General features: G+C 39.9%; 1 protein-coding gene and 1 long non-coding RNA gene across 2 annotated transcripts in view; both read right to left on the bottom strand.

The window, feature by feature from the left end:
* Nucleotides 1-4,266, bottom strand: part of LOC136447632 (fibrillin-3-like) — a 43,172-nt gene extending 38,906 nt beyond the window's left edge. Inside the window, exons 1-7 of the mRNA XM_066446673.1 lie at nt 4,067-4,266; nt 3,563-3,703; nt 3,222-3,347; nt 2,587-2,693; nt 1,366-1,439; nt 862-998; nt 62-208 (exon numbers count right to left, since the gene is read on the bottom strand). Of these exons, the coding sequence (XP_066302770.1) occupies nt 62-208; nt 862-998; nt 1,366-1,439; nt 2,587-2,693; nt 3,222-3,333 (577 nt within the window). The 5' untranslated portion in view covers nt 3,334-3,347; nt 3,563-3,703; nt 4,067-4,266. The remainder of the gene's footprint in view (nt 1-61; nt 209-861; nt 999-1,365; nt 1,440-2,586; nt 2,694-3,221; nt 3,348-3,562; nt 3,704-4,066) is intronic.
* A 490-nt stretch (nt 4,267-4,756) lies between these two features.
* Nucleotides 4,757-12,450, bottom strand: LOC136447612 (uncharacterized). Its single transcript, XR_010757764.1, has 3 exons — nt 12,170-12,450; nt 11,427-11,525; nt 4,757-6,093 (listed from the first exon to the last, which is right to left on the bottom strand). It is a non-coding gene; the product is annotated as an uncharacterized lncRNA (long non-coding RNA).
* Between the last annotated feature and the right edge of the window lie 645 nt (nt 12,451-13,095).

Below are 13,095 nucleotides of genomic sequence, written 5' to 3'. Positions count from 1 at the left end.
AATGTTGCGAAGATGATTCAAACAACCACTGGTGTGAAAAAACTAAGGCGTTTTCACTCACGAATGGGTTCGCAATGTGTTCCGTTTCCGAAGAAGTCGTCCTCGCATACACAGATGAATCCCTCATACGTATCCTTGCATGTTGCGTTTTCCGAACAGTTGTGTGTGCCGTCTAAGCATTCCTCGGGGGCAACATCAATTGTTTCGACTGGAGGAAAGGTGTATTTGATTAGATCCTAAGAGGCGAAAAGAGGGGTTTACACAACAACCTTCTGCAGTAACAACGCCTTCTCACGAAATATAACTGTTCAGTTAACCCAGTCCACACAGGCAACGCCGTTTTTGTCACTATTACAGCACAGTATAATGGTAAACTTTCTTCCAACACTAAGGTATTCACGGATCAAATTTCCAATGACCACCGTCGCCTTCTTCAGGATCAATAAATAGTACAGCACATTCAAATTGAATTCCCGGAACACGCAGTTTCTTTGGAGGGTGCTAAAGTTCTGGATTCTGAACACCGTAACTTTATCAGAGAAGTAAAGAAGGCCATCTACACCAGGGCACACCAATCTTCTCTTAACTGAGACGGGGGGTGATGTAGACTTCCAACAGCCTTTGACCCATTGCTGACGTCACACGTGTACACATGTAGTTGTTATTTTTAGTTGGCGCATGGTTTAACTTCTCAATGATTTAATTTACCAACTAAGATTAACTTTTATGCTAACTAAACAGTTACACTCATTGTCTAGTGATCAACGATATTATGACAGTCATAGAGATAATACAGTATAAGGTTCCCATACATGACTACAACATAAGCTCCTACAATAAACTGTAAGTAAGTCCACGAACCATCGTCTCCAACTATAGTCCGGTTGGTGTTGAGGGTCAAGTTCCCAAGTTCAGTCATGTTCATGAACATATCGTTCAAGGTCGGCACGTCGGGTTCAGTAACATTGACTTCTATACCGACGACCACGCTCCCCTCCCTACAGCACAAACATTTCAGAGGGGGAAATTGTAATTGTAGTGTGTGTTAATTGCACACAGTTAATAACAACTATTATTGACCCCTCTACATGTCACATTTCTTCAAATGCCTTCACAAAACAAGAGAATCCTAAAATGGCTATCAAAAACATTGACATGTTTCAATTATATACCAAACGATCAACATAGCACGAACCACAGGAATACACGATGTTCACTTGGAACTAGCTGTCAGCTGGATGTTGAAATTTCAGGAGGAATGCGACTTTGGTTAGTGATCATTTTTGTAAACCTGTGTAATTGCAATGGAGCTATAGCTGTTGAGTGCTGCGATGTAAGTATTAAAGAAGAAGAATGGACACGTACCGTACGTATACTATGTTGAAGCTGACGAGTAAGTGTCCAACACCTCGAGTGATGAAACCGAAGAGGTTCCACAACTGTAGAATAACCATAGTCGTGTACTCAATTCAATTTATTCAATTCAATTCAAAACAAATCGTACAAGAGCAGGGATTAGCTAACGCCTCCCTGAATTGTGTTCCGATTTTTACAAGTGTTCAATTTAAAATCAGTACAGTTTCATATAAAATATACCATATACAATTACACATTCATATCAAAACCAGAACGGGCCAGCCGTGGATCAGGCATTTTCATTATAGAGTCTTATGGCACAGTACAGGAATGACTTGTTTAGTCGCTGAGTCCTGGCTGATGGCAGCGTGTAAGTGTTTCTGTTTCTCAGCTGTCTGCCTGTATCAGTCGAGCGTTGGAGGGGAACAAGGTCATAGAGAGGGTGCTCAGGCGACAGCATAGCCTTGAAGAGTTTTAGTGCTGCTGACTCTCTCCTTTCCTTCAAGGTTGGTAAGCTTGGAACAGCTCGCCTGCCCCCACAGGAGATAATACGTAATGCACGTTTCTGGACATGTTCCATGCTGGCCGACAGATCTTCGTTGCAGCCTACTAGCAGGACGTGCCCGTACTCAAGGACGGGGCGGATAAGGGACAGATACACCTGAACCAGATCGGCTACACACATGTCTTGCTTACACAGAAATCTCAAATAGTGCAGCCTGCTCGAGGCTTTTGAAACAGTAGACTTCACGTGATCCTGGAAGGACAGTTTACTGTCAATACCATTATTGTTATCATTTATCTATCTATCTATTTTTTTATTGGTTTGGCTGTTTTGGACACACAGCCAGGGCTGCCCAACTAGCCTGAGGCTATTACAAAGAGCTAGGCTTGCTGACAAAGCCAAGACATTACAATGGTATTATATCAAAGACATCGGAACATTTATGCTAACAAATAACAGCTTAAAACTCTACGAAAGACAAGAGATCCGTCAAATAAAATCCTGGACCCAGTTTGAAGCTATAGATGATTATACTCGTATTTCATACCAGGATTAGAAAATAACAATGGCTATAGTATTAGTACTGTTTGAGGTCAAACCAAACGTCGATCTAAGAATTTCACCTTCGGTTCTTAACTATTACAAAGCACCTGAACGTATACTGATACGTTCTACACAAGTGAATAAGATACATATTTTAGAAGCTGGCCCTTTTTATCACTTACCAATCGCAGGATATACCGTAGTAAAGCTGCCTCCTGGGCCGGATTTCTGTGTACATCTGCAAACTCGGGGTTTATTATCACAATAGAGATGTAGACGAGAACCAATCCTGTAAGGAACATCAAATGAAAATGTACAAAGAAATGCAGGTTTAAGACATTTGGGACATTCGTGGTACAGCCATGGTTGTATTGTACAGTCAACATTGATGTATTTATGCATTATTGTGTTGCATCATTTGCTTCTATTGAAATGTATTAGAAATTGGTTATATCTATGGTTTTCTTTATAATTGTATTTCATTACTATTACTAGTTAGTTTGTAGGAGGAGGGCTTAGAATAGCCTCCCGTATTTCCTCCCTCCTCGTGCACTATTGTTATATTTTGTATACTTAGTAGCGTCTGTTTCTTATTCTAGTGATGCTAACCAATAAACAAACAAACAAACAAACATTCAGCAGTCTTGTGACAAAAAATGGTTGACTTGTGTATCTGGGGGGTCGTGTCAACATGTCTATGTTTATGTTTATGTTTTTGTCAATATGTCCATATGATTCTTCACTTGATTGATATCGTTGGATACTAATTACAACTGACTACTGATTGAAAGAGTACTGGTCATGAAGTGAAACTTACTGTTGCATACTCGTCCATTACCATGGAAGTTTGGCCTGCACGTACAGGTATGGTTGTCTGTCCCTATGTTGTTCTCACAGATAGCACTTGGGTGGCATCCGTGGTTACCCATCACACATTCGTTCTCTACAGAAAAACGGCAATTCTTTAAAATTTTGCACTACAGAAGATGAGGACAATGTTATAAATTGTCAGAGGACTGAATAAAGCATATGAACAAAACTTCAATCTGCAAACTGTGCTGATTGAATTACCATATGTGATGGCACAAGAAGCCAACGGGTAAGATATGTGCTCCTTTTCTGCAAGATTTCGAGGACAATACAACAAACAGAACATACCTTCGCATGCCGTGCCGTTGAATTCATAGCCATGACTACACTCACAGGTGTAACCAGTGCCACTCGGGACACAATCCTGGTTTGCACTACAATTGTGTTGACCGCTGTCGCACGGATGGGGAGTTGGTGTGGTTCTTTCTTCTGTAGTTGTCGAAACAGTAGTTGTAACAGTGGTGACACCAGGCGTTGTGGTTGTTGCGGTGGTGGTTGTTGGAGAAGTGCTCCTGATCACTGTGGTAGCTGGCAATGACAATTTTTTCTCTAAATATGACCATTTTCTTACCATCCTTGCGCTTTTGGTGATTCAAAAACGTTACACTAGATTGCTGATGTGTGATCCTATCCTAGATAATCCATTCTAAGAAAAACACTGTTCAAAGTCGTTGTAAATGCAGCTAGCCATACACATCAACTAATAAAGTGATACCCAATGTTGATCGATTCAAGATTAGTAAATAGTGGACGGAAAGAATATTGATGAAACTTTGCTTTGTCTTTCTTTACCTGTGGAGGTTGTCTCTACCGTCGGAGTGGGTACTCGCAAGGTCGAAAGCGATGGAGTGGTGAAGGGTACTGTTGTAACCTCGGCCTCCGTAGATGGAACAGCCGTGTTTGCTATACATAGTACGAAATCATGTAAAGATATGCCAGAGGGCAGGTGTCTAGATCTATTAATCTATAAGTCAATATATACACTAAAGTTATTGCAAAATGGAAAGTACATGCATATATAGGTACCTATTACTGGTCACTTGACACATTGATATTGTGCATACGTCAGTACTGTAGCATAAACCGTCACCCGCTTAGACGCGACTACTCAATTCTAGTCCAGTGTTGAAACGACGTATTCAACTACGTTCACTATGTCATATATTAGAAAAAAAAACAAATCACCCAGATAAAATGAGACAGACAGTACCATTCAGGACAGATCACGGGGCCGCCAAACTATATAGAATCTATAGTACGAATGCGCAACTCTATGGCAAATGATCCAGCGTATTTGACCAATTTCTACCATTTTTCCCGCAGCCCAATGAATTCGGTAGAGACAACGGGACGCCATTTGCCCTCTATCTTTACCATTGCGGACTTACTCTCCAAGCAGAGGTTGGTGGAGAAGATTGTGTCCTTTTTAAAATATGGCTCGTTTTCTGGAGGCACTGTCATGGTGGAAAGTGCCTACAGAAAACGAGTCATATTATAAAAAGGACACAATCTTCTCCACCAACCTCTGCTTGGAGATAATTGCGGACTACCACTTTCTACGCCTGAAGTCTTGCACAGCGACTTTCTACTTCACCTGAGATACAAGCGCTGGAATGCGGAAATTCTGCAAGTGCCCCAAGGTAAAGGTATGTGTACAGTGTAGAAAGAGTTGTGTTATTTGAGGAAAGGAAAATGTAAAGTGACAGAAGCAAGTTTTGTGTAGATGAATATGAAAGAGGTGGACGTTATGTCTTCAAGGTCTTTGTTTCTGCAATGTATGCTGGAAGACAATGTACATGAATTGAAATCATACAGGAAAATACACTAATTAATAAGCATATATCAAAAGACATACTCCGATGCAAGTGAAAAGTAAACACCAATGCATGAGATACAAAATGAATATGTCATATCATTTGTACATATAAAAAGACGCCACTCTACATTATGAAAAAGACAGCTACGCTGAGGTGACATCATCAAATGGCATATAGACGTGAAAATGATTACTATTAGTTATCAACAAATGCCCAAAATGTAGAAATTATAACCTATTAGCATGATGATTAACAAATGACACAGACGCAAAAATAATTAGCTATTTACATATAGCAGAAACGTGCAAATGTTATGATTAAAGATATCAACACATACGTGAAAATGTTAGCTATCAAACAATGGTAGAAACGTAAACATAATCAACTATTGACCAATGAAATAGACGTGAAAATGATTAGCTATTGACCAATGGCGTAAGAATTATTGAGATAGTAGACATTTTTAGTTGAGAAATAGAATATGTAGAACAGTAACTGGAAATGCTGTGTGTTACCAAATGACATAGATTGTAAGTACACATAGTAACATATAAGGCAAGTCAAACATAAAGAATATATACTAGTACATACATGAAATGAGGATATACATTATCTATCATGAATAGTACTCTTAATTCTATTGGTAAGACGAAGAATGAATACGTTTACAATGAAGAGTAAATACTTAAGGCAACGGTGTGCTGCCGTGTGCAATGTACACATGTTATATGTAGCATAATTCCAAACAAGAAAGTTATGTAAGCTACAAAAGAATAGTAAAATGGTGGTGACGTTTCACGAGTAGATACATACAGACAGTAAGATATTACTCGTGACATATCGAAATGAGTGGGCAATGATACAACATGACAATATTACAAACATAATGCAAACTTTTTTGGCAGGTTTACTTGTACTTTTTTGTGTAATACTTCATCATCTGTACTCACGATATCCTACAGGAGAGAAAGTTGCTCGAAGAATGTTCACTCTATACTGCACCTACAGAAAACAGCGATAGATACATTAGGTACCGGGTTAGTCCCTATCATGGCGATAAGACTAACTATCTGTTGTAGATAAAACTTGACCCCGAAACCGATTATACTTGTGTAGATGTGTGTTCAAGGGAAATGATTGTAGAACGGATGAACACACATCAACAATAGACGACACAGTATGTTGGTATACTCATGCCTTTTAATGTTGACTCAGTACATGTGTGTAAAAATGTACAATTTTGGAATCTTACAGAATGTGGTTTAAAGAATCAGCGAATAAGACCTAAAACACAACAAAGTACGTACTAACCTTCTGTAGTTTCTGTGTGGCCGGGCGCTTTTGGAATATATAGCAACACGTTTGAAACTAGATTTAACGATCCTTATGCTTAGTGTGACCGAAGCCAACCAAACTAACTTATTTTAGACGTTTGCTACAGATATCACTGGGCAAAGATTGCTGCCCAACTATCTACTTTTTCTAAATCCTAAGTTTGTTTCCGTCAACGTGAATGACGAGGCGACATTCCAGTGACTATTGTTAGAGTGTGCCATGACACACCTAACACCAGTAAGTAAAAGCCTCTAATTGGCCACAACAAAAGTATCTTCGTCAGTAGCGTCTGGGTCCCTCTGACATGTTGTCACCACGTATAGGTCATGGACGTATGAAACTTAGGCGTGGTGTTAGGAACAGCGTGATTACTAAGGGACATGCGTATGTTGGGAAGGGCTGTTGTTAGAAAACAATGATACAGTCACGATGACCTTCCAAGATCTGATTATAGCTTAGACGTGCGTACCAACAGTGTATGGTACCTATTGTCATCAGAAATAACATAATGAGGTATAATTTTCCGATCTTATCACTAAAGTGTGGATGGTAGGTCAGAAAATATTATGTATTCCATCTGTACTGTACACAGGGGTTTGAACCGCGAATGTTACACGGATGTATGCTCTATTTCTTTTTTCTTCGGTTGTGCGAAGTATGAAATACAAAGAGTAGTCCGATTGTTATCAAAGAGAGTGCGCATTGTTTTACTAGGCGTATCCTCCTGTGATATAGAAACAATTCATGGCATCGATATCAGGACAAAAAAAATAAGATTAAACGTTAGTTAGTTATACGTCGATGAAGATTAGACATCCAGGTAATAAGATACGCCAAAAAGCAATTACTCAAACAACTGGATATGATTTTGGAAACGGTCAGACGTTTCAAGTAGCATCCACTACTTTTCGTCAGTGACTGTGAGCAAGATCAGTTGAACAGCAGGTTTATAACCACGAACTATGAATTGATATGCAAATAAGGAGAAGACAAATTTTTAGATAATCCAAAAGAAAGCGAATTAGACAACTCAAGACAAGGTTGAAGTAAAAGGGGACAATAGCTCCTATTGTTTTAATATAGGAGCTAAAGCTGGTTTGCCCCCAAGGCTATGTCCCAAGTGCCAGACAGTTCCACCCTTAGCCCTCCTTTCCTGTTGAGGGTTGGATTGTATATCCTCTCATATATTGCCTCCCTTACTCCACGTTCGAACCAGCGGGGTTCGCGGTCAAGGATATCAGTGGATTCGAGATTGAACGAGTGCCCCTGGTTGTGTTTTAGGTGGTGGAAAATGGCCGAGGAGTAGCGGTTAGCGCAATGTTCTTTGTACCTTTCATTAAGTGATCGGCTGGTCTCTCCGATATAAGTGTTGTTGCAGTTGGGTTCTTCACATTTGAGTCTGTAGATGACATCGGCCTTGCTGCCTTTGCGTGGTCGGTCTTTAGGATGTACCAGTCTTTGTCTGAGAGTTGATTGAGGTTTGAAGTTGGTGGCAATGTTGAAGTTTTACAAAGGACAATTCTTCCAACAACTGCACGGCTGTGCTATGGGTTCACCAGTTTCGCCCATCGTGGTAAACCTGTACATGGAGAAATTTGAGAACAAAGCCCTCAGTACTTTCAAGGACACTCCCCCGGCCAACTGGTGCCGTTATGTAGATGACACTTGGTGCAGACTAAAGAAGAGAGTAGCTGATGATTTCTTTGAACATATCAACCAGATAGATGACAACATCAAGTTCACACAGGAGTCGAGTCAAGATAATATGCTCCCTTTCCTAGACACCAAAACCATCATAGAGAAGGATGGTCGCCTCCAGTTCGAAGTATACAGGAAGCCGACCCATACCGATCAGTATCTGGCCTTTGATTCTCACCACCCTTTGGAACACAAACTGGCAGTTATAAAAATTCTCTTTCATCGGGCAGACAACATCATCACCTCAGACACGGCCAAAACAGACGAACATAGACACCTCCGAGGTGCCCTTGGCAAATGTGGCTACCAAAGATGGACTTTCAACAAAGCACTCAAACCGTCTGACCAGTCCAAGAAAACGCCTAAGTGTACACCATTGACTAACAGAAACAAGGCCAACATCACTATTCCATATATACAAGGAGTGTCCGAAAAACTCCGACGGATCTTCCAAAACTTCAACATTGCCACCAACTTCAAACCTCAATCAACTCTCAGACAAAGACTGGTACATCCTAAAGACCGACCACGCAAAGGCAGCAAGGCCGATGTCATCTACAGACTCAAATGTGAAGAACCCAACTGCAACAACACTTATATCGGAGAGACCAGCCGATCACTTAATGAAAGGTACAAAGAACATTGCGCTAACCGCTACTCCTCGGCCATTTTCCACCACCTAAAACACAACCAGGGGCACTCGTTCAATCTCGAATCCACTGATATCCTTGACCGCGAACCCCGCTGGTTCGAACGTGGAGTAAGGGAGGCAATATATGAGAGGATATACAATCCAACCCTCAACAGGAAAGGAGGGCTAAGGGTGGAACTGTCTGGCACTTGGGACATAGCCTTGGGGGCAAACCAGCTTTAGCTCCTATATTAAAACAATAGGAGCTATTGTCCCCTTTTACTTCAACCTTGTCTTGAGTTGTCTAATTCGCTTTCTTTTGGATTATCTAAAAATTTGTCTTCTCCTTATTTGCATATCAATTCATAGTTCGTGGTTATAAACCTGCTGTTCAACTGATCTTGCTCACAGTCACTGACGAAAAGTAGTGGATGCTACTTGAAACGTCTGACCGTTTCCAAAATCATATCCAGTTGTTTGAGTAATTGCTTTTTGGCGTTAGTTAGTTATAATTCAAAATTCATTCAATGTTTAACGTCCTAGCTTTGTAGCTCGTATGAACTTGTCTATCACACGTAAAAGTCGTTAATTTTATGAAAGGGACTTTTCCATCCTTATCAAGTTTTATTGAGCTTTTTATATCAAACACCTGCCATTTTGTTCCATCTTAAAAACAAATTAGTTTGGTGACAGGTTATTCATACACAGGACGTTAACTTCGAAGTTGATTAACATAGCTATGCGCGTGAGTTGATCATAGTAGATCAATTTTCGTCCATTTCCAAAAGAAGAAGAAACATGTTTTCTACAAGACTATTAAAATGGTGTAAAGCAGCTACAAAATGAGCAAATATATAAATATATGTAAATTGCAAAAAGATTTTTCGTAAAACGGATACTAATATCTAGCATGCCAAACTTAAATAAGAAGACGTAAAAGACCAAAAATGAAGAATCCATTATTTGGTATACCATTCTTTGTGTCTTTAGTCATTTGTTCACGATCTTCCTGATCACGTAGATTTCATATGAAGGCAACTTTTTTTCACTTTTTTTTTCATTTGCACGCTCGCGTCAGTTTTGGGGTTCCATATAATCAAATCAACATGGCCTAAACAGTGAATCATGAAATATGAACTATGTTTCCATAGATATATTGTGTTCAGAGAACCAGAACTGTGACTCAGTTTAGTGTCGAGCTTCGGGGTCGCCATAAGAACCACTTACGTAACGAAAAGTAACCAACGTAAGCAGGGCTGTCTCCAGCTGTAAATCTTTTCCGTCCCTCCCACTCATTGTTTTTGGGAGCTCGTTGTAAAAGCTGTCATTTGAAGCTTGGTACACAGCTGAACTTGCTGTGTCATGATACATGTATAGGAGCTTTGTTTATGTTTAATAGATTACAGAACGTAGAAATTAGCCATTGTCTTATGTTATTGGTGTGATCCCAAGGATGACTAATGTAGCCATGACCCTTTTGAAAATGTTCGTTCGATCCTGTCACTCATTCTGGGGCTACTTTTCCAATAAGTCTACAAAAACATTCTTTTCTGCTATCAAAACCTTTTCAGTACAGCTACCACGGGTATCAGCAAATCATATTCTAAACAACATTTTGTCTACGATGTGAAATAGTAGGAAACATTGGGCAACTACACACATAAGATCGTCGGACTGATTTTCGCTTCATTAACTCATCAACTGTCTGCACGCTGTAACTTGTTTGTCTACACCTTCCAGCAATTCCCACACTCTTATCTGATCAAGGCACCGTCTAAATACAGCGATGTGAAGGAAATATAACAACGACATATAAAGAATCGTAGTATCGAAAAATAAGATGAAAATAGCAGTACGTCTGTTGTCTCTAAACGTTTTGTGGGACAAATTTAACGCATTGCACACTCCATCAAGCTGTTTTCAAGTAACTAGTAGCCACTACCAGGCCTGGATGCAAATGGTCCAATCCTCCGTAGCCGACTCCCTCAGCATACTATTCACTCTATTTAGCCAATTTCTACTATTTTTTCCAGCCATCCGCGGGGCCTGGTAATAACCAGTAACTAAGTAACGTTACTAACTTACTGTCCAAACTTCGCATTTCATTTCGCTAATCTATCAACCCCAATATCATTGATATATCAATGTTGTTTACATTAATCAACAGATTTATAGTCGATATTCAAACGGGTTAGACATTTGCAAGCTTGAGGTTCATTTGCAGCGACTACTATGAGGTATAACACTAAGATATTCCCATTGATGATATGTAAACTACTGTAAAATATTGCATCTAAACACCGCTTACTGACTGACAGGCAAATATGTATGACTTTGCTAATATACAAGTTGTTATATCTGTTGTCATCCACACGTCCTTAAATCTTGAATTGAGCCATGTTCTCTGGTCTCATCGTCATATTTTCTTTTTATGTTAACCGTGAATATCTTATTGAAGTAAGTCAAAAGAATTACCTAATGACTAATTTCAAAATCACGTTAACAGCCTGAGTGTCATCCTGTTTCAGTTCTAGGCTCTTTGGTGAAGGTAGAGCCTGGAACTGAAACAGGATGACACCCAGGCTCAATCTACACTATGAGGAAATGAATTTGCTTTCAGAAAAAAAGAACAAAATCTAGTCTATCTAATGAATATTTTGGATTAGCTTACCTGCCTGGTGAGTTCTGCTGTACTGTGTGTCTGGTGAAATGGCCTCGACCTTTCTGCATAGCGCTGGTAGGACTCATCATGGCCAGATAGAATATTAGCCTATAGAAACAGAGCACACATGTGAATAACTTACAACACCTAACGTTATACTACAAACGTTTTCATTTGTTTACATTTCAAAAAGTTCATCTGTATATCTGTTTGCTTGTACAGACCATGGGATCCGGTGAACTCATTAGAGTTCTCGTGAGTCAAACAGTGTGACCTTGTCCCCTGATAAAGACAACCAGCTATATTCACAGTAATGGCTACGAATGAGGATATTCACATGTTCTGGTCGTCTGGTATTGGTAGCGTTTGATAAACTTCAGACTTATATACCGAAAATTTTACTTCCGTCTCATTTCCGTGTGCCCGTAACAGTGCAAAATCTTATAACGTTATATAACGTACTAAACGCTGAGTTTCTTCCCAATGGTAATAAAACCGTTGATCAGAATACGTACGCTGTTCTTTGTGGCCGTTTAGTACAGGTAAGAATGTTTCCTTGCATATCGAAAGACATGCACTTTATGAAGAGAAAAAGTGTAAGGAATATAACTACAGACTACGTGACTACTCAACTGCAACTCGGTGTAAATATCACTACCCATTACGCTTTATGGGCAACACCCATATGTTGACTTTTCTGCACACTTGTCAACTAAATGCTTCATATTACCTCTTAGTGTAAAAAAACGTACCTTAAAGTTTTGTCGCATTTCAGCAGTACGATACACACCTCCGAAGGAATCATTGATGAACGTATCTTGGTGTTTGCAAGAGGAAAAGTCTGTTGCATTCCAACCGTCCTGACAAGGACAACCGTGTGGAGTAGACCCAACCAGTCGTATTGGTGGATTTACCCTAAAGCAATGCGTGGCCCTCAAGATTGAACTGCGCACTTTCACCTACACGTGACGTACCCAGGAAAGGTTAATTGATCGCGTCCACGCCTCTCTATTCGGTCAACTGTGCGTCGCTAGTACAATAGCCTCTACCAGGCTCTAGAGGCGGCTGGAAAGAGAAATTGGCCAAATAGACGGATGACATGGAGTTAGTCCGCTATAGAGTACTTTGTTTAGTCTTCAGAGCGGCAAACTGTACTCCTATAGCAGACTAACTCGTCATGTCATCCGTGTATTTGGCCAATTTCTACTCTTTACAGCCGCCTCTGGAGCCTGGTAGAGGCTACTTCGCTTGTGCGCTAAACATCTTAAAACAAAAACGTCTAGTATAGTTTATTCGTAAGTGCCATCATTGAGTTTAATTTTTCTGATGATACTGACCTCTGCTTTGTGATGGTCCGTATCTACGTCGGAATTTTGACCCAAGATTAGTGAATTCTATGGTGCTATGGTTGAACGTTTTGACGCAATGACGTATGTGATATAAATTTATGTACAAAATCGTGAAGAAATGACGTAACGGTGTTTATATTGACGACACCAGTGAAAGACAACACACAAAAAATACAAGAACTGGCTGGAAGAAAATATTCATTGCAGAAGAATAATGATACAACATGTTGTACAAGATGAAGAAAAGTGTAAAACGGATAATAGTTTTATTTGCAAATTCCTGCCCGGAGGCTAATTGCAAGTACATGTACATGTAACACGGAGTGGAT

This window comes from Branchiostoma lanceolatum, chromosome 13 (assembly GCF_035083965.1).
Source record: "Branchiostoma lanceolatum isolate klBraLanc5 chromosome 13, klBraLanc5.hap2, whole genome shotgun sequence".
NCBI classification, from domain to species: domain Eukaryota; kingdom Metazoa; phylum Chordata; class Leptocardii; order Amphioxiformes; family Branchiostomatidae; genus Branchiostoma; species Branchiostoma lanceolatum.
This window is presented reverse-complemented; position numbering and strand designations above follow the sequence as displayed.